The sequence below is a fragment of the Pelodiscus sinensis genome, chromosome 24, assembly GCF_052426305.1.
Source record: "Pelodiscus sinensis isolate ZL-2025 chromosome 24, ASM5242630v1, whole genome shotgun sequence".
In the NCBI taxonomy this organism is placed as follows: Eukaryota; Metazoa; Chordata; order Testudines; family Trionychidae; genus Pelodiscus; species Pelodiscus sinensis.
In genome coordinates, this window is record NC_143075.1 from 25,977,865 (window position 1) to 25,999,516 (window position 21,652).

Consider the following 21,652-nt stretch of genomic DNA (forward strand, 5'->3'; position numbering starts at 1 on the left):
ATGTATGGGTCTCAACAAAGATGCTAATTATCTCACCCATTACAAAGATAGCTTCCCCAATTATCACCCCTACTGTCATTACCTCACAGATACTAACCTTCCCTTTACCCCACTCTGTTCTAAAATTTGATTTGTCAATTTTATATGTGTTCACTTTTTTTGACTGTATCATTTTGGTCATGCCAATTTTCTTCCACAAATTGATCTGAGGAAGTGGGTCTGGCTCATGAAAGCTCATCACCTAATAAACTGTCTTGTTAGTCTTTAAAGTGCTGCATAGTCCTGTCTCTTGTTTTAGCTAGACCAGACTAACATGGTTGCATCTCTATCACCAGCACAACTTAGTGCATGTTGTTTCCCGTCTTATCAGTATCACTCTCGCCGCCCAACCAACTGCAGTACTCATTTCTCCACCTTCTAGCTCAAGACAGCAGCTTCCCCAGCCTCCTCTCCTTTGATGACTCACCCACAGTGCATCTGCATTCCTTTCAACCTTCCCCTCCCTGGTGCAGACACACTCTCGGTCTAATGTATGCAAAAGAGACCAATCTGTGTGCAGTATGCAAATGAGGCTGAAGATGGTGATCTCATAATGATATACATTTTGTTAAGCACTTTACATTTTCATAACAATTTTAAAGTTTAATGGACCTGTGACTGCTGCAGGAGGAGGAGGGGTTGCAGCCCCATTACCCTGAGTATTGTCCAAGCAAGGATTGGGTATGAATTAACATGATTAATAGATGTATAGATTTTGCAGTCAGACAGGACTGTTAGATCATCTAGTCTGACCTCCTGTATAACATAGGCCACAGAAATTCACCCACTTACCCTTGTGTTGAGCACAATAACTTGTGCTTGAATAAGAATATCTTCCTAGGCCCTCTGCTCCTTTATTTATCCCGTTTTCCTATTGTCCTACCAAACAATAAAATGGTATAGACTGTCTAGGGAGATTGTGGAAGCTACTTTACTGAAGGTTCACAAAAGGCGGCTCGATAACTATCTTTTCTGGATAGGTTAGACACATCCTGGCAGGGGATAAACTAGATGAGCCTTGCAGTCCCTTCTTAGCCCCAGAGTCCCATGACATTCAGTCTTGCCAACTAAATCATCCCAGCCAGGGTTTTGACAAGATGGGACTTAAAACCCTTGAGGGATGGAGATTCCACCACCTCCCTAGGGAACCCAGCCCAGCACTTCCCCACCCGCCTAGGGAAATAGTTTTTCCTAATATCCAATTTAGACCTCCCCCACTGTAACTTAAGACCATCACTCTTCATTCTGTCATCTGTCACCACTGTGAATAGCCTCTCTCCATCCTCTTTGAAACCTCCCTTCAGGAAGCTGAAGGCTGCTTTCAAATCCCCCCTCACTCTTCTCTTCTGCAGACTAAATAAGCCCAAATCCCTCAGCCTCTTCTCAAAGGTCCTGTGTGGCTCCAGCCCTCTAATAATTGTTCTGGCCTTCTGCTGGACTCTCTCCAATGCATCCACCTCCTTTCTGTAACAGGGGACTTGGAATTGGACACAATACTCTACAGATGGCCTCACCAGAGCCAAATGAAGAGGAATAATCACTTCTCTAGATCTGCTGGCAATGCTCCTTCTAATGCAGCCCGATGTGCTGTTAGCCTTCTTGTCTACAAGGGCGCCCTGTCGCCTCACATCCAGCTTTTCATCCACTGTAATCCACTGTGGCATGCAATATAGAGAACATGATGGTGTACATGGCACAGATACATGGTGTTGGGTTGTGTGGAATGCTCTGTCAGAAAAGTCAGGGTGCGTCTGAGGGAATCATAGAATAATAGGACTGGAAGGAACCTTGAGAGGTCATCGAGTCCAGTCCCCTGCCCTCATGGCAGGACCCAGTTCTGTCTAGCCCATCCCTGATAGACATTTCTCTAACCTGCTATTAAATATCTCCAGAGATGGGGATTTCACAACCTCCTTGGGCAATTTATTCCAGTGTTTAACCAACCTGACAGGTGGGAACTTTTTCCTAATGTCCAACCTAAGCCTCCCTTGCTGCAGTTTAAGCCCATTGCTTCTTGTTCTATCCTCAGAGGCCAGGAAGAACAAGTTTTCTCCCTCCTCCTTGAGACACCCTTTTAAATACCAGAAAACAACTATCAATCTTCTCTTTTCCAAACTAAACAAGCCCAATTCTTTCAGTCTTCCTTCATAGGTCATGTTCTCTAGACCTTTAACCATTCTTGTTGCTCTTTTCTGAACCTTCTCCAATTTCTCCACATCTTTCTTGAAATGTGCCCAGAACTGGACACAATACTCTAACTGAGGCCTAATTAGCGCAGAGTAGAGCGGAAGAATGACTTCTCGTGTCTTGCTCACAACATACCTGTTAATGAATCCTAGAATCATGTTTGCTTTTTTTGTAACAGCATCACACTGTTGACTCATTTAGCTTGTGGTCCACTATAACCCTTAGATCCCTTTCTGCCGTACTCCTTCCTAGACAGTTGCTTCCCATTCTGTCTATGTGAAACTGATTGTTCCTTCCTAAGTGGAGCACTTTGCATTTGTTCTTATTAAACTTCATCATGTTTACCTCAGACCATTTCTCCAATTTGTCCAGATCATTTTGAATTATGACCCTATCCTCCAAAGCAGTTGCAACCCCTCCCAGCTTGGTATCATCTGCAAACTTAATAAGCGTACTCTCTATGCCAATATCTAAATCATTGATGAATATATTGAACAGAAACAGTCCCAAAAGAGACCCCTGGGTCTGTGCAGTGCAGGGAACGGAACAAATATATGCATGTGGGAGAAGGAAAGGGGGCAGGATTTCTGCAATGCCACAGATAATTCAGAGTCTAGCTGTTCCTCCATTCTTAATCTGCCTTTACTGCATTCAAATACAGCAGTGGTTTGTGAATAGGCAATTAGTCACTGTTGGTCCATAACCAAACAACAGCATGTGTAGGAAACCAGATTTCCTGCCATCCCTCTGGCATGATTTTATACATCAGACCTTTCATATTTGGTCCTGTGCCTGTGAGCATGCTCTCTGAGAATCTAGTTCTCTTTTCAGTCAGGATTTCCTTCTCTACATCTTTCTTCATTCTGCCCATGATGAGTTCCAGCCGAAAAGTGGAGAAACAGGAGCTGCCAAAGCCACTGGAGCTAAGCAAAGGTAAGTTAGCTGATCCTCATGTGTGTGTGCTATCTTCTGGGCCAACCTGTGAGAGCCCCCAGGGAAGATGAATGCCGAAGGTATCTCTGCTATGCTGAAAATGGCAGAAATGGAAGCAACTTGTGGGGGAAGGGCTGTCTTATTTATAATGTTTTTTGAAGTAAACTTAATAATGATTAAAGTTGAAAGTGGACTTAATTCTCCACAACTCTTTTAGTCCTCACCCACATTGCAAAGATCTGTCATCAGGTATCACCAAACTGACATCAGGTATCACATCTTTTGCACTCCTGCTGTAGCCATCCCATTATCAGAACAGATTTCCAGATATTTGATAAACAGCTAGATATAGGGTAAGAGGATAGATAGATGGAGAGTATGGAGAGAGATGGATGGATGAATGGATGGAGTGTAAGGGGAGAGATGGATGGATGAATGGATGGAGTGTACGGAGAGAGATGGATGGATGAATGGATGGAGTGTACGGGGAGAGATGGATGGATGAATGGATGGAGTGTACGGAGAGAGATGGATGGATGAATGGATGGAGTGTACGGGGAGAGATGGATGGATGAATGGATGGAGTGTACGGAGAGAGATGGATGGATAGATATTCTTCTTAGAATGGGGTGGGCAAGATATGTCCTGGGGCTGGATCTGGCCTAATCTGGCGTGCCAATGCGGCACTGAGCAACACTGGACAAAGTGGCTACCTACTCCCTGTGTCTCTCTGAGCTTTGGGGGATAGGGGGAGGCTTTGTGTGCTGCCCCACCCCAGCAAAATCTCTCAGCTTCAATAGGTCAGAACCCTCTTCTCTACCCATATCTCCTCATGGACTCTGCACCCCAATCCCCTGCCCCAGGTTCCAACCCCCCTGCTTACCCAAACTCCCTCTCAGATCCCATACAGTTTCCTGCACCACAGTCTCCTACCCCAAGCTCCCTTCTGCACCTAACTTCTGACCCAGACACTGTACTCCCTCCATAAAAAAGTGCAGCCCTTGAACACCTCCCAAAATCTTAGAGTGGATCCTCATCCAAAAGTATTGTCCCCCTACCTGTGCCTTAGAATGAGCTCTTATTCTTTTCTCCAAGAAGTTTCCTTGTGGTGTACAATGTCAGCCTTAACATTGTCTTCCCAACTCCTGCAGGTCTAAGGCAGCTGTACCAGCACCAGTTACTCTGTGATGCCACCTTAGTGTGTGAAGGAAAGAGGTTCTCCTGTCACCGGTAGGTTTCTACTTATTTATCTTTTCTACTCAGACTGTTCTGGAAAGCAGAGCCCTACATTTCATTTTATCAAGGAAACAACAAAGGTTGCCGAGTTGGGAGGATAAATCAAATAGGAAATTCCCAAGCCTTAGCACCCTCCAGCAGGTCGTGTATCTCTTTCACATGACTGGCTTTTCTACCCAGCAAGTGAATGTTTGCCCAGTTTTAAAACCGTCTTTCCCCAAGATATAGGAAATACTTTCCAAAGTGGGGTATTTGGAGATGATTTTAAGAGCTGGGGTTAGCATACCTACAGGCTGCTCCAGTTTCCACACACAGCTGCTCCAATTTCCTCATCACAGTGACAGGGTCCCAGCAGCTGCTGTGGAGTCACAAGGGGGAAATGTGACTGAGCTGTGAATGAGTCTGTGCTCATACTGTGCTGACAGGCACCTGGACAATTCCAGTAGCGTAGCTAGGCAGAGGGAGGCGCACAGCACCCTGGGACAGAATTTCTATCTGCGGAATGTAATAGGACTGTAGCCAACAGGACTAAAATGATCCTGATTTGTCATAAATTGACAAGGATTCAATGGCTTAATGACTATTTATACTGACTGAGGATCTGTCACCAAATAGGATTCTATACAACTTACTCTAAAAATCGCTAGGCCTATATTGTGCTGCAGCAACGAATGGTAGAGTGATCTTCCCTGCTGCAGAGTGTCCCGGGAGATGAGATTACCAGTGGGCTGAAGAGTCTCTTTTTGTGCCTACTGGTCCTTAGCAGTCAAGCATATGGGATTTTGTCTTTGTGGCCTAAGAGGCATTACACCTTGGGGTTTAGAGAGCGCATGGCACAGCGCCTTGCCCTCAGGTCCTGAGAGGAAGTGTGATTATTCCTGGAAGAGGGGGTGCTACTGCATGTGTATCTAGCTCTAGACATGAGAAGAGCCACACCTGTAGGGGACACTTTAACCTCCCTGGACATTCAGTAATGGGTTTGAAAGTAGCCATCTTTCTACAAAACAAAGAATTTCAAAATTAGATTACAAAGGGAGACAGCTGAACTGAAATTCATTTGCAAATTCAACACTTAGGATTGGCTAAGGATCTCAACTGGTTAATGCATTATAAAGGCAATTTCCCCTTTCTGGATATTCACAGCTCCACACCAAATGCTGTGAATGTGCTGCTTCCACTCTGACTTGATTAGCCTCATTAACACAAGCAATTTCTTCCTTATATAAACACCTCTGCTTCTGTAACTTCCACTCCAATTCATCTGCTGAAGCAGGTTTTTCCCATGAAAGCTTATGCCCTAATAAATCCGTTAGTCTATATCTGCAAAAACAAGAAGTCCTGTGGGACCTCCTTAGAGACTAACACGATTACCCCTCTGAGACTTTTCACCAATTTGTTAGAATTCTTTGATGAGGCCAGCAAACCTGTGGACTTTCGGATCAAAGGCTCAACAAGCAAACTAAGCAGTCATGGGATAGAAATTTCCTCTTTATCTGCTATCTGAAACCAGTTAAAACACAGGATGCAAAAGGCAGGAATAAACTGTCAGTTTTCAGAATGGAGGGAGACAAATAGGTCTGCATTGGGACCAGTACTGTTCCACATATTTATAAATGATCTCACCAATGGGGTGAATAGTGAATTGGTAAAATTCCTCACACTAAGTCCAAAGCTGATTGTAATGAGTTACAAAGGGACCTCACTAAAATGGGTGACAAAACAGCAGATGAGATTCCATGTTAATAGATGCAAAGTAACACACGTTGGAAAAAACAATTTCAACTAGTGTGGCAAGTTCCTTGCCCAGGCCCCTCGCCTTGGGACCCCTTCTTGGGTCTCAAACCAACTGGAGACCCTCTCTGGTGCAGTCACCCGGGCCTCTTCTTTTCCGTACCAATTTCCCACCACCTTCTGTTTACAGAGCTTTGGTTTCCTAGCAGATAACTCAGCCAGCTTCTCCTTCTGGCTTGGGAACACTCAGCAACCTCCTGGCACCTCCCCTTCACTTCCCCTCTGGCTGCCTCATATCGTCCTCTGGCTAATGAGGCCACAGCAGCTTCCATTAGCCCTTGAGGCCTGGGCTTGCTCTGCTGGCTGGAATTGGCCTTTTCAGCCAGGCTGTAGTGGCAGAGCTCTGGCTTAGCCTGTCACACGATGTATACAGAATGATTGGGTCAAATTAACTGTTACCACTCCAGAAAGAGATCTTGGAGCCAGTGTTCCCTCTAAGATTTGCCATCCAGGAGCAGAGGGAGTTTTGTCTTGGGCACCAATACTGAGGTCGTGCGCGCTTGTTCGGATGGGTGTCCCCAGGGGACCCAAGTTATTAACAAATATCTTATAAACCTCTCCCTTTCCCCTCTGCTGCCCTGTCTCCCACCCTCCCCTCGCCCCATCTGCTCCCCTGGTGCCTGATGCCCCCCACCCCACCCCCTCCTCTGCGGTCCTGGCTCCTTCTCTTCTCACTCCCCTCAGCCCTCCTGGGACCTGCTCCCATCCCCGCACTCTCTGACCCCTGCACCTGCCCTTCCCCGTGTCCACCTCCTCCTCTAGCTCCACTGATCATCTGTAGCTGCTCCATCCCCGCTCCTAACACTTCCCTCTACCCATCTGCCCTGCCACCCTCCTCTGCCCTCCGGTGCCCGTCACTCCCCTCCCTGTGTCTGCCCTTCTGTTGCACCCCCAAAACTGCCCTGGCACCTACATCTTCCCTTACTCCCTGCACCCTCCTGGTGCCTCCCCCTTCCCTCACAACACCTGCCCCCCTGCCCTCTTCCTCCCTGGTGCCCACCCCCTCACTGCTCCTCATGCTCCTCTGTGTCTTTACACCCTCTGTGTGCCCCTCTCCTCTCCCAGCATCACCCTATCCCCTCCCTTGTCCCATCCCCTCTGACACCTTCCCCTCCCCCCACTCCTGCTCTGCCTGCCCTTTTCCTCATTGTCTCCTCTTGGCTACATGCGACACATTTAAAAATGGCGGCACCCGGCTTTATGCAAATGAAGCCCGGGAAATTCAAATCCCGGGCTTCATTTGCAACTCCGGTTGCCTACATTACCACCCTAGTTCGAACTAGGGTGGTAGTGTAGACATACCTTCAGAGACAGGATACTGGCTAGATGAACCATTGATCTGATCTAGCATGGCTACAGCACAGATGATTTTCCAGTTTTGGTTTAAAAATGGGGTTACTTAATTTGCATGGTAAAGGAACATCTGTAAGCACAGGTTTTACAGGTTTGACACCATAATAACCTGTCCATGTCCCACATTTTGGTGTTTGGGCACACATCTCATTTGAGCAGACTTGGTCAGACTTGTTGCATCTGACAAAGTGGGTCTTTGCCCACGAAAGCTTATGCTCCAATACATCTGTTAGTCTATAAGGTGCCACAGGACTCCTTGTTGTTTATGCAGATTCAGACTAACATGGCTATCCCTCGGATACTTGGTCAGTTTAGAAGATTGAGCAGTGTAGAGGTTTCCCTTCCATCAAAGCACAACCAGCTTTCCCTTGTCAAAAGAGGTCATAAAAATCACAGCAGCCTCAGGGCCTCACCATGGTCACATGGCTGCAAATGCCAGCTTTGCTCCAATGACATTGCTTCCCTTCTTTCTGCAGAGTACTGCTAGCAGCTGCCAGTCCTTATTTCAAGGATGTTTTCACCAGGCCCTGCAAAGACTCCCAGGGCGGAGAAGTTGTACTGCAGGAAATAGCTCCTACCATCCTCCAAAGCATAGTACAATACATCTACACCGAAGAAATATCACTAACCCTAGAGACAGCCTCAGAACTTTTTGCAGCAGCCAGCAAGCTAGAGATCCTCCCCCTTGTGGAGATCTGCTGCAGGTAACATGAAACAACTTTTATGAGTGTGTTTTAGGATGGAATAAATGTATGTCTCTGTGTGCTAGTAGTACCTTAAAAACAGGTAGAAACAAGCATCAATAAAATTAATTTAAAATTCTGCTAATCACACGAAGGATGGTTTACACAATTAATTACATGTTCCAAGAAACTTTCACAGGGTAGAATGGATCTTCAAATTCAGCCCTGGGTTATGGAAAAATGTCACTGCCATGGGGCGGAGAAAGCCCAACCTCCCCTCTGGAGGCCTTTCAGCACCCTGGCCAGCAGTAGGAGCAGTGGAAAGGTCCTCCGAGCAGGGTAGAGGTGCAGCCTACACTGCAGCCAATCAGACTGCGGCAGGCTGCTATATAAGGAGCTACTAGCTAAAGCCTGTCAGTTCTTTCCTGGAGCTCAACCCAGGCAGATTTCTGAGCTGATTGGGATAACCAGAACCTTGGACTGCTCCGAGTGGGAGCTGGGCTTTCATAACTAAGCGGAGCTAGATCCTGTGGCTAAAGTCTAGCCAGGGACAACTCTACGGAACCCAAACAAGGGAAACTCTACAGCAAGGCCCTAGAGAAGTGCTAGATGAAGTGGCATCCTGGGGATGTGGCCCAGAAACGTAACCATACTTATGAATTTTGAAACTCGACAGGTATCTGCTACATATAGGACCCAGAGGAGTGGGTGGGCCTGGGTCCACCCTCCACCCCAGTCCCCTGCAAACCACACCTGAGTGAGGGGGTAAAAGAGGAGGCCTGAACCTCAGCCACGGACTGAATTTTGACTCTTGTGAGTCCCCCCTCAGCCACCAAGTTGCTGCTTGCACTCAGGACTGAACTTGTTACACATGTAAATAGCTATTGTGTATAAAATAAGCTAACAGCATTGGCCGTTATTTACCACAGTAACTATACAATCTCTTATATCAAGGTTTTCATCAACAGAGCTCAAAGTTAGCAGTCTCAACAGATTCCTAGAGACCAGTTAGCCTGACTTCTAACCTGAGAGAAATAATGGAAGAACAGACATAGGACAGTTATTTAAGAAGTAAAGGATGGTGGTAAAGTTTGCAGATGATACCAAACTGTTTAGGATAGTCAAGACAGAAGCAGACTGTGAGGGACTCTAAGAAGATCTCAGCAAACTGAGTGATTGGCAACAAAATGGCAAATGAAATTTAATGTGGGTAAGTGTAAAGTAATTCACATCAGGAAAAATAACCCCAACTATACGTACAGTATGACGGGGGCTAATTTGGCTACGACAAATCAGGAAAGAGATCTTGGAGTTATCGTGGACAGTTCTCTGAAAACTTCCACACAGTGTGCAGTGGCGGTCAAAAAGGCAAATAGGATGCTAGGAATTATTAAGAAAGGGATAGAAAATAAGACCCAGAATATCTTACTGCCCCTATATAAAACTATGGTATGCCCACATCTTGAACGGCTGTTAGTTCGAATTAACTTTGTAGTGTAGACATACCTGGGGTGAAATTCTCGTATGGCCTTTACTATGCAGGAGGTCAGAATAAATCAATTTCTAAGGCAAAGTCCACATTATGGGGGAAGGTTGGCTAAAGGTATGCGATTCCAGCTACATAAACATAACTGCGGTTGACATACTGCGCTTCAGCACTGTCCACACAGTGGGAGGTCAATGGGAGACCTCCCATCAACTTCCCTTAGTCTTCATGGGGAGCAGGAGTACCATCGCTTACAGGGGCACCCTCAGGGTTCGATTTAGCAGGTCTTCAGACTCATAGAGCTGGAAGAGACCTCAGGAGGTCATCAAGTCCAGCCTCCTGCCCAAAGCAGGACCAATCCCAACTAAATCAACCCAGCCAGGGCTTTGTCAACCTGAGACTTAAAAACCTCTAAGGCTGGAGATTCCACCACCTCCCTAGGTAACCCATTCCAGTGTTTCACCACCCTCCTAGGGAAATAGTTTTTCCTAATATCCAACCTAGATCTCCCACTGAAACTTTAGACCATTGTTCCTTGTTCTGCCATCCATCACTACTGTGAACAGCCTCTCTCCATCCTCTTTGGAACCTCCCTTCAGGAAGTTGAAGGCTGCTATTAAATTCCCCCTCACGCTTCTCTTCTGAAGACTAAACAAATTCCTCAGCCTCTCCTCATAGGTCATGCACTCCAGCCCCCTAATCATTTTTGTCACCCTCCGCTGGACCCTCTCCAATGCATCCACATCCTTTCTATAGTGGGGGGCCCAGAACTGGACACAATACTCCAGGGCTACGTCTACACTGGCACCCTTTTCTGGAAATGCTTAAAACGGAACAGTTTTCCATTATAAGTATTTCCGGAAAAAGCGCATCTACATTGGCAGGATGCTTTTCTGGAAAAGCACTTTTTCCGGAAAAGCGTCCGTGGCCAATGTAGATGCGCTTTTTCCGGAAAAAAGCCCCAATCGTCATTTTTGCAATCGGGGCTTTTTTGTGGAAAAGACTACCGTGCTGTCTACACTGGCCCTTTTCCAGAATAGTTTTTCCGGAAAAGGACTTTTCCCCAAACGGGAGCAGCATAGTTTTTCCGGAAAAACACTGCCAATTTTACAGTAGATTGTCATTGCTTTTCCGGAAAAGCAAGCGGCCAGTGTAGACAGCTGGCAAGTTATTCCGGAAAAGCAGCTGCTTTTCCGGAATAAGTGGCCCAGTGTAGACACAGCCCTGATGTGGCCTCACCAGAGCTGAATAACGGGGAATAATCATTTCTGTGAATCTGCTGGCAATGGTCCTCCTAATGCACCCTAATATGCCATTAGCCTTCTTGGCTACAAGGGCTCCCTGTTGACTCAGATCAAGCTTCTCATCCACTGTAACCCCCAGGTCCTTTTTTGCAGAACTACTACTTAGCCATTTGGTCCCCAGCCTGTAACTATGCTTGGGATTCTTCCGTACCAAGTGCAGCACTCTGCACTTGTCCTTGTTGAACCTCACCATATTTCTTTTGGCCCAAACCTCTAAACTATCTAGGTCACTCTGGACCTATCCTGGCCCTCCAGCGTATCTACCTCTTCCCCTAGCTTAGTGTCATCTGCAAACTTGCTGAAGGTGCAATCCATCCCCTAATCAAGGTCATTAATAAAGATGTTGAACAAAACCGATCCTAAAACAGATCCTTAGGGCACTCTGCTAGAAACTGACTGCCAACCTGACATCGAGCCATTGATCACTACTGTTGGGCCTAACAGTCTAGCCAGCATTCTATCCATCTTACAGTCCATTTATCCAATCCATACTCCCTTAACCTGCTGGCAAGAATATTGTGGGAGACGGTATCAAAAGCTTTGCTAAAGTCAAGGTCTATCACATCCACTGACTTTCCCATGTCCACAGAGCCAGTTACCTCATCATAGAAACTAATAAGATTGGTCAGGCAGGACTTGCCCTTTGTGAATCCATGCTGACTATTGCTGGTCACTTTCCCCTCCTCCAAGTGCCTTCTTTGCCTTTTTCCAATCATCCAGGATCTCTTCCGATCTCTTCGAGTTTTCAAAGATAATGGCCAAAGGCTCTGCAATGACATTTGCCAACTCCCTCGGTACCCTGAGATGCATTAAATCTGGACCCAGGGATTTGTGTATGTCTAGCTTTTCTAAATAGTTCCTAACTTGTTATTTCCCCACTAAGCTGTCCATTTCCTTTCCATACTGTGTTGCCTAGTGCCTTTGTCTGGTAGCTGACCTTGTCTGTGAAGGCAGACGCAAAGAAAGCATTGAGTACTTCAACTTTTCCCACATCATCTATAACTAGGTTATCTCCCTCCTCAAGTAAGGCCCCCACACCCTCTCTGATCACCCTCTTATTGCTAATGTGCCTCTAGAAACCTTTCTTGTTACCCTTCACATCCCTTATTAGCTGCAATTCCAATTGTGCTTTTGACTGATAACTCCCCTGCATTCTTGAGCAATATATGTATACCCCTCCCCAGTCATCTGTCCAAGTTTCCACTTCTTCCACTTCCTCTCCTTTTTGTGTTTAAGCTCACCAAGGATTTCCCCAGTAAGCCAATCTGTTTGCCTACCATATTTGCTTTTCTTGATGCGCATCAGGATGGTTTCTTCCTCTGCCTTTAAAAAGGCTTTTTTAAAATACTGCCAGCTCTCCTGGATTCTTTTCCCCTTCATGTTAGCATCCCAGGGAATCCTGCCCATCAGTTCTCTGAGGGAATCAAAGTACGCTCTTCTGAAATCCAGGGTGTATATTTTGCTACTCTCCCTTCTTCCTTTGGTCAGGATCCTGAAATCTACCATCTCATGATCACTGCTTCTCAGGTTGTCACCCACCTCTACTTCCCCTACTAGTTCCTCCCTGTTTGTGAGCAGCAAGTCAAGCTGTGCATGGCCCCCTGATTGCTTCCTTCAGCACTTGTACCAAGAAGTTATCCCCAACATTCTCCAAAAACTTCCTGGATTATCTGTGTACTGCTGTATTGGTCTCCCAACAGATATCGGGGCTATGGCATTTTTCCTCTATGTCTGTTTTGGTTGCTCTCATTTGGGACACCACAGCACTTGGCACCATGGAGCCAGAGCTGCCCCTGGGCATTCTGGTGCTCATTTTGAATATGTTGCTGTGAGCCTAGCACCGATTGCTGGAGGCTTCCTGGCACCATCTGCTGGAGGCCAGCTCCCTGGTCCTCTCCCTGTCCCCCCGGGGGCCGTGGAGGAGCAGCAGCAGCGCCCGGACACCAGCGTGCCCTGCTGCATCTGGCGTCTGGACACCAGCAGCGACTAGTGGGACCGCATCGTCCTGGAACACTGGGGAGACCAACAGTGGACCCAGAACTTCAGGATGAAGAAGGACACCTTCCTGGAGCTCTGCGAGTGGCTCGCCCCTGCTCTGCAGCAACAGAACACACTCATGAGGCCCGCCATTCCTCTCCAGAAGCGGCTGGCCATCGTCCTCTGGAAGCTCTCCACGCCGGACAGCTACCGATCCGTCGGCGATGAGTTTGGCATGGGGAGATCCACCGTCGAAGAGATGCTCATGCAGGTACGGCACTCGCTGGCCACTAGGTTGGGGTGGGCTGCAAGGAGGACATGGGCTGCCCCAGAGAAAACGGGGGGAAGGTGGCGTATGTGCCCTCCCCGGAAGGGTTTGGTCTGTCCTGGCCGCGCTATAGGCCGCCCGCAGTGCCAGGATTGCAGTGGCGGTTGCTCCTAGGAGTGGGGTGTGGGGCAGTGGCGGGGAACGAACACTCCTAGCCACCCGGGCACCCCAGTGACCCTTGGTTTTGTGTGTCTCTCTGCAGGTGGTCAAGGCCATCAACAGGGTGCTGCTCCGCGGAGTCATCTGCTTCACCGACCTGGATGCGGTCATCCACGGGTTCGGCACCCTTGTCTTCCCCAACTGCGGGGGGGGGCAATCGACGGGACGCACATCCCCATCCGTGCCCCAGAACACCAAGCCTCCCTGTACATCAACCGTAAGGGGTACTTCCTCACGATCCTGCAGGCAGTGTCTGACTATCGGGTCCAGTTTATGGACATCAATGTGGGCTGGTCTGGCAAGGCATACAACGCACGGGTGTACCGCAACTCCTCTGTGTGCCAGAGGCTGCACGCCAGGACTTTCTTCCCTGACCACCACATCAGGGTCAGGGACATGGATGTGCCAGTCTGCCTGGTGGGGGATATGGCCTACCCCTACAGCCCTGGATGATGAAGCCCTTCACGGGACACCTGAACCCCTCCCAGCAGGCCGCTAATGCCAGGCTCAGCAGGGCCTGCATTGTGGTCGAGGGGGCTTTCAGCAGGAGGCAGCAATCATTCAAGCAAGGGTCTGCAGGTGCTCGCGGAGGGCATGACCCTGCTCCCGCAGCTCCCGCAAGCTCTTCCACCACAGCTGTAGGTATTCATGCACCCAGTGCTCCTGGCTGTGGACCTGCCTTCCCTGTAACCGCAGGTGCTGCTGCTGGTACTTCTCCTGGTTGCAGGTGTGCCTGCTGGCCCGGGTGCGGATGGATGTTACAGGCGGGGCGGGGCGGGGCGGGGCGGGGCGGGGCGGGGCGGGGCGCTATGCACTTTCAGGTGCTGCAGCTGTGGTGAAACAAGAGCAGTGGTCAGTTCTCCCTGGGGACACAGTGGGTGAAACCTAGCCCCCCTCTGCAAGGTGAGGATGGCAGGTGTCCGCACCATCATGTCCTGCTATCCCCGGGAGGGTGAGCTGGCCCAGGACTGCACCCCAGCCCCTGTGCTGCCTCTAGTGTGGTGTGGGGGGGGAGAGGGGAAATGTGCCCTGCCTCTGTGTAGTGGGGGCATCTGGAAGGAGGGCAGTGTGCAGTGTCTCTCCCCGGGGTCAGGAGCCTGTCATGTGCCTTCACGCATAGACGCATGAGGGGAACAGTCCAGGGCCCCTGCATGGCACCCAGCTGGGGCCACATGTCCCGGCTGGCACGGCACATGCACAGGTTGCCGCCTGCTCTGTGGTCATCAAGGCTGACACGCACGATCTCTGGGCTCCCATTTCCCCCCCTGCTCCGCATAAGGGGACCGTGATGTCACTCACATGTGGAGACCTCCCCGGCCTTGGATAAGACTGATGACAGGCTCTCTGGGATGACTCGGGGGTCCTGGGTGCAGAGCACGCTCACTGCAGGCTCCTGCAGCTCCTGGCTAGCATCCTCCTCCTCTTTCTCCTCTTCCCCTGTGTCAGCGCAGGGCCCTCTGCCCCAGGGTCGATGACCACCAAGGGGGCATGGACCGTCTGACCCCCCAGGATGTGGTCCAGGGCCCCGTAGTGCGGGCAGGCATCCGGGTCAGCCCCTAGTTGGGAGCTCCTGGCGTAGGCCTGCTGCAGCTCTTTAATGTTAGTCCGCACCTACTCCTGGCTGCGCATGTGACCTCTGGTGGCCAGGCTGGAAGCCATGTGGCTGTAGACGGCCAAATTCCTGTGCTTAGTGTGGATATCGTGGGAATTGGAGGCCTCTCCCCAAACCTCAGTGAGGTCCACAATCTCTGCACTAGGCCAGGCAAGCTCCCACCTTTTGTGGCCTCTGGCAGACTCCTGGGAGCTGCCAGTCTGGTCCTGGGGAGCGGTGGAGGGCTGGGTGGCAGCGGGTTGCTGGCTCATCCTGTGCCAGGTGCACAGTCTGCTGGCTGGGTGCTAGCAGGCTGGCAACTGGCATAGGCACTGTGGCCAGCGTCTGCCCCATTAAGGGCTCCGGGGCTGAGGGTGGAGCAGACGAGTTTTTCTGGTTGTGCCCAGAGTGGCCATCAGGGCTCCCAGGGAAGGGCTGGAAGCCCCCTATTTCGAATTAAGTGTCTACACAGCACTTAATTCGAAATAGCTATTTCTAATTTAGCATTACTCCTCATAGAAAGAGGTTTATCAAATTTGAAATAGCGGTTTGCATGTATAGACGCTATTGAAGTTAATTTGAAATAACAGCTGTTATTTCGAATTAACTTTGTAGTGTAGACATACCCAGGGGCTGTGTCTACACTGGCATCCCTTCCGGAAAAGGGATGCTAATGTAGCACTTTGGAATAGGCAAATCCGCGGGGGATTTAAATATCCCCCGCGGTATTTGCATTAACATGGCTGCCGCTTTTTTCCGGCTTGGAGATAAGCTGGAGAAAAGCGCCAGTCTAGACGTGATTCTCCGGAAAATAAAGCCTTTTCCAGAGGATCTCTTATTCCTACTTGAAAGTAGGAATAAGAGATCCTCCGGAAAAGGGCTTTTTTCCGGAGGATCGGGGCCAGTGTAGGCGCTCTTTTCCGGCTTTTCTAAAAGCCGGAAAAAAGCGGCGGACATTTTTATTTAAATGCCATGGGGGATATTTAAATCCCCTGTGGATTTCCCTATTACGACCTGTGAAATTAGCATGCCCCTTTCGGAAAAGGGGCCAATGTAGACGTAGCCCTAGTGTAGACACAGCCAGGGTGATTAAAGTCCCCCATGAGAACCAGGGTCTGCGACCTGGTAGCTTCTCTCAGTTGACCAAAGAAAGCTTCTTCTACCTCATCCACGTGATCTGGTGGTGTGTAGCAGTCACCAACCACAATATCAGCCCCGTTGCTTCCACCTCTAAACTTAACCCATATACTCTCAACAGGCTTTTCTCCCTCTAAATACTGGAGCTCCGAGCAATCATACTGCTCTCTGACATACAATGCAATTCCTCCTCCTGAACAGTCTATACCCTTTCATGACAGCGCTCTAGTCATGCGAGTCATCCCACCAAGTCTCCATTATTCCAATCAAATCATCGTTCTTTGATGGCTCAGGGTTTCTAATTCTTCCTGTTTGTTTCCCAGGCTTCTCACATTTGTGTACAAACACCTTAGATAACCAGTTGATCGTCTTTAACTAAATTGAATGCCAGAAGATCAACCACTGCAGCTTCAGCCTTCAAGCGAGTAGAGATGGGGCCTTAGGGCAGGCCTACAACTATGAGGGAATTCCAGTGATGTAAATAACATAACTGTAGTCAATGTACCTTAAGTTGAGCTCAGGGACCAGCCTCACTGCCGGAGATCGCTGGGAGAAGTGCTTGCATCAACTCCTCTTACTCCTCACAATGGCTGCAGTGTTGATGTTCCCAGTAACATAGACACGTTGGAAAACTAGATCCCACCTGTCCACTGTGGGATACTGAAACCATCACACCTCACTGCACCTCAGACCTATGTAGGAATTTTAATGAAATGAAATAAAATTGTATTTGAAAATGTGTAAAAGGTTATTCGTTGCCTAGTCCCTGCTCCCCGGTGTCATGTATGACATACTAATGAGCAGTTTTTTGGGACAGATTGTGCAGAGCTTCATCATCTGATTTTTCTCCTTTCTTAAATGCTTTCATGAGCAGGAAAGTCAGTAACGATACTGACAGTATAGTAGCATTACTGGCACAATAATTAACAGCCAGTGGTGGTTCCCACCTGCCTGGGTCATGTTTTGAAATTTGTCTTTGTAATCAAAACATCTACTTTTTTATAAAGTGAAGCTGACACTGTGAATAAGTGAGGGGCTTGCCGATGGTCCTTTGGGACATCTTGGGACACCCGGCACAGGTAATCACACTTACCCTGTCTGGTCTTAAAAATGGATGCAATCTTAGCAGGCAAGAGTTGAATACACCATGAAGACACCCCAGGCATCTCCCAAATGAGATCTAGCTGAGGCAGAGGTTTGATGAGAGGAGGTTTTTTGAGGGGGTCTTTGTGTGTTTGTACTTTTGAGCTGGAACATTTTGCCTGTAATCCATTCACTCCACAGTTACAACTGAATAGCCATAAAAGCCAGGCTGCTACCCTAACATTGGGATGTCAAACTCTGGAGAAGTTTTTCTTGTATCATTTGCTTGTAAATTGTTGTCTTGTGGCCCCCCTCAAGCGACTAGCTTACATAGAGGGTAACACCTGTTACTGATAGTCATGCTCAGGGCCTAACTGATCACTATCTCTGGGGTTGCGAAGGATTTTTTCCTCTGGGTCAGACTGGCAGACATCCTGGTGTTTTCACCTTCCTTTGCGGCATGGTGGATTGGTAACTTGTAGATTTAAACTGTGAATTTTCTGTAACTTCATGTCCTTGTGTCATGACTGGAGAACTTCAGCAATTGGTCCATCTATCCTCTTCTTTAAATTCAAGTGGTAGAGGTCTGTTCTTTGGTGCATCTGTCTATGGGTGTTAAACCCTTCTGAGGACCTGTCATGGGATTGCGACACCCACTAATGCATCGCAAGTGATCAGTTTATTTCCTTTGTTTCTCCCAGGTTTCTTCTGAAGAAGATTTCTATGCAGAACTGCATTGGGCTTTACAGACTCGCTCAAGCTTACAACCACCAAGCTATGCTTCACGCCACCGTGCAGGTCATCATCCTAAACTTTGGAAGGTTCTGTGAAGATGACGACTTTCTGAGTCTGGACCTCAGCACTTTAATCACTATCCTGTCCTCAAATGGTCTTGGAGTTGCTTCTGAGTTAGAAGTCTACAAGGCTGTGCGACGCTGGTTACGGTTTCAACCCACCACAGGCCACTCCCTCATCAATGAGTTGATGAGGCATGTCCGGCTTCCCCTCCTGACAGACAGAGAGCTTGTGGAGGTGCAGTTGGATTCAGAACGACTTGGAGATGTTCAGCTTCACTGGAAGAAGCTTGACAGTGAAGAGAGGTTGCATGAGAGTGGGGGATTCAGAGAGGGCATGTATGATGAACTGATAGCATGTGTAGATTCACAGATGTGGGAGGACCAAGAGTTGGAGAATGATTTTCTGATGGGCTGTTATGATCCCCATGTAGAAAAGTGGGAAACGTTTCCAGGCTTGAAACATTTGACACATCCAGCCTGCGTGGCGCTCGTAGACAAGCTCTATGTATCCGGAGGCATCTGCAGGAATTCATATTCAGATGCATTGTATGAGTTCAACTCTTTTAAAGGCCAGTGGACAGAGCTTCCTTCGATGTCGGTGCCCCGTGCTACTCATGGATTTGTAATCTGTAATCAGCGGCTGTATGCTTTGGGAGGCTGGTGTGGATTTCATGAATTTCTCAATTCTGCAGAATGCTTTGACATAGCAGAACAGGTGTGGACTCCCATCTCCAGGATGCCTTTTGTGCTGAGCCGTTCTGCCTCCACAGTGCTCAAGAAGAAACTATACTTACTAGGAGGAGCCACAGGGCTGACTGGTTTTTGGCAATTTCATAGAGGGCTTCTGATCTATGACATAAGCTCCAACACATGGACTCAGGTGTCTCTTGACAATGGGTTCTTTTCAGCAGGCGCAGTTTCCATGACCACTGGGCTATACGTTATAGGGGGCTATACTGAAAAGAGAACCAGAGACTGGATCGAGGGTGGTCTCATACCCGAAAACCGTCACTGCACTAGGAAGTGTTTCTTTATCACTGAGGATGGCAAAGTGAATGAGGAGGTGCTTGTTCCAAAACTGCCAAAGGGAATTGCTAGCGCCGCTGTGGTCCCGTGGAAAAAGAGGATCTATGTGTTGGGTGGGGAAAATTTAACTCAATGTTATAAAACAATTTATTATTGGGAACCTGGTGAGCCCAGGTGGAGCAAATGCCCAGAAGATATCCCTGTCTCTTATGAAGGTGCCAGTGGCTTTGGTTGTACAACGCTGAAGAGACCCAAAAAAGAGATTCTTTCTCTTTTTGAAAAGACATCAGTAGCCCTAATAGCGGTTGTTGGGAAATAGCTGCCTCTTAATGTTTCTTTTTAGTTGGGTTTGAATAAGTGTAAATAACGGAACAAGACACAAATAAACTTTGATTAAAGAGTTGAGACCAAACAATTACACAGCCTAACACAACTGATACTTGCAAAAAACTTAGAACCCTCTAGAAACACAGCCCACTCCAGAAAGGATTCCTAGGAAGGATATTTCTTGCAGAGGGCAAGAATCTGATTGAATCTGCCTGTGTTTGACATCAGAAAACTTCTGTATAATGGGAGCAAACTTACAAAACATGAATGTTGTGATGGCTCCTCCCATGCCTTATGAGACTTAGCTTGTGAATATGACTATATGAATAAGTAGAAGATGCATTAGACATAATAACTCATGTAACCTATCAACTGTAACATTACAGGTGCTGAATGTGCATGTCCTATTTTGGTGCATGTATCATTCTTACATGTGAAATTAGAAATATGAAGTGTGGATCTGCTTATACTTCTACATTTGTGAATTAGGGCCATAAGTGATGCCCACAAAACCTAATGTCTTGCTGAACAACTCAGCAACCTGTGAATAGTCTTGCTTGTCCTGTAAGCTCAAATGTGTCACCAAATTTGAAGACATTGTAGACCCAGGCCAAAATAAAAGATCAACTCTGATTTGAAGATTTTACCTGAAATAAGCACAGTGGCTTAGGATAAGAATTTTCATGTAAGGAGTTTCTTAGTGGATTAGAACTAGCTAAGCATTTTTTATGCATTTTAATTTAGGAACTTACTTTGATCTGACTAAATAGCGGATGGGGGAAGAAGGAAAAAAGGCTCTTTTTTTTTTCCTTTTTACCCTGTCAGGGCTGTTCCCCTCTCTGGCACTCCAAGCACAGAAGGTGAGGGCCACAAGAGAGTGTCAAAACCTTGCTTCTACAGGCACTGGTTACAAAACACTTCCCCCAGAATCATAATACAGATTTTGGGGAATCTCTGCCACCGTCAAGTGCTTTTTGATCTCTGAATACCACGGGAAAGCATTTGAAATCCTCCCCAGAGGTACCCCAAGCTCTTTTGCCCCAAAAAAGCTTGAAAAAAGAAGAGAGAAAAACAAACTGCAGTCCTCTGGTAGCTAACCCCTCAGTCAGAGGCCTGGAGATACCCACAGACGGGCCTTCATAGAATACTACGACTGGAAGGGATCTCGAGAGGTCATCGAGTCCAGTCCCTGCCCTCATGGCAGGACCCAGTTCTGTCTAGTCCATCCCTGATAGACATTTATCTAACCTGCTATTAAATATCTCCAGAGATGGAGATTCCACAACCTCCCTGGGCAATTTATTCCAGTGTTTGACCACCCTGACAGGTGGGAATTTTTTCCTAATGTCCAACCTAAACTTCCCTTGCTGCAGTTTAAGCCCATTACTCCTTGTCCTGTCCTCAGAAACCAAGAGGAACAAATTTTCTCCTTCCTCCTTGTGACACCCTTTTAGATATTTGAAAACCGCTATCATGTCCCCCCTTAATCTTCTTTTTTCCAAACTAAACAAGCCCAATTCATGAAGCCTGGCTTCATAGGTCATGTTCTCTAAACCTTTAATCATTCTTGTCGCTCTTCCCTGCACCCTTTCCAATTTCTCCACATCTTTCTTGAAATGTGGTTCCCAGAACTGGACACTTGTTTTTTACAAATCCATGCTGGCTGTTCATTATGTAAGCGGGGGAATGATCCCGCTATTGTGGGGAACTTTCCTGGCTTCTATACACCCCGGTGAAATGAACCAGCGAAAGGATCTGAGTCCCCACTCCCACTTCCTTTACCCCATGGCTCCCTGATCCTGAGGGCTCCCCCTCCGCTCTCCGGAGTAGCAGAGCCCTTGAAACCCCAACAAGGCTGGGCCCAGGTTTCCTGGGGCTTAATCCCTGACCTTGTAGTCACTAGGGGCAGGAGTTAGGGTGTCCCCACTCCGAGGTGCTCTCTTTACACTGCAGGCCTTCTTGGCCCAGTGATCACTTCATAAGGTTCAAAGCAAATACAATTTATTAAACAACAACGGATTAAAGAGAAAAGAATAAGACAAAATGAGAATGGTTAAATGAGAACACACAGCCCTGCTCTGTAGCACAGGGACATCAACACAGCAGCCTGCAGAGTATAAGAACAGTCCACAGTCTCTTTCTTAGAGGCCCTGGATATGCTGCAGGGGAGCTACAGGCTGGACACGCTAGCTCTGGTAGTGACCACACAGTCTCA

At 47.8% G+C, this 21,652-nt stretch overlaps 1 protein-coding gene across 1 annotated transcript; it reads left to right on the forward strand.

The window, feature by feature from the left end:
- The first annotated feature begins 642 nt into the window (after positions 1-642).
- LOC112545442 (kelch-like protein 6) lies at positions 643-19,514 on the forward strand. Its single transcript, XM_075906419.2, has 5 exons — positions 643-720; positions 3,058-3,159; positions 4,311-4,389; positions 8,016-8,243; positions 17,989-19,514. Exons 2-5 carry the CDS (start codon positions 3,096-3,098, stop codon positions 19,427-19,429), a joined length of 1,812 nt encoding a protein of 603 aa, XP_075762534.2. The 5' UTR covers positions 643-720; positions 3,058-3,095; the 3' UTR covers positions 19,430-19,514.
- The last annotated feature ends 2,138 nt before the right edge of the window (positions 19,515-21,652 follow it).

Bases quoted from the DNA above. Each gene is read 5' to 3' on its own strand.
- LOC112545442 (XM_075906419.2), top strand. From the start codon at position 3,096: ATGATGAGTTCCAGCCGAAAAGTGGAGAAACAGGAGCTGCCAAAGCCA. The intron at 4,390-8,015 runs GTAGGTTTCTAC...TTCTTTCTGCAG, and splicing joins AAGAGGTTCTCCTGTCACCG to AGTACTGCTAGCAGCTGCCA. The intron at 8,244-17,988 runs GTAACATGAAAC...TGTTTCTCCCAG, and splicing joins CTTGTGGAGATCTGCTGCAG to GTTTCTTCTGAAGAAGATTT.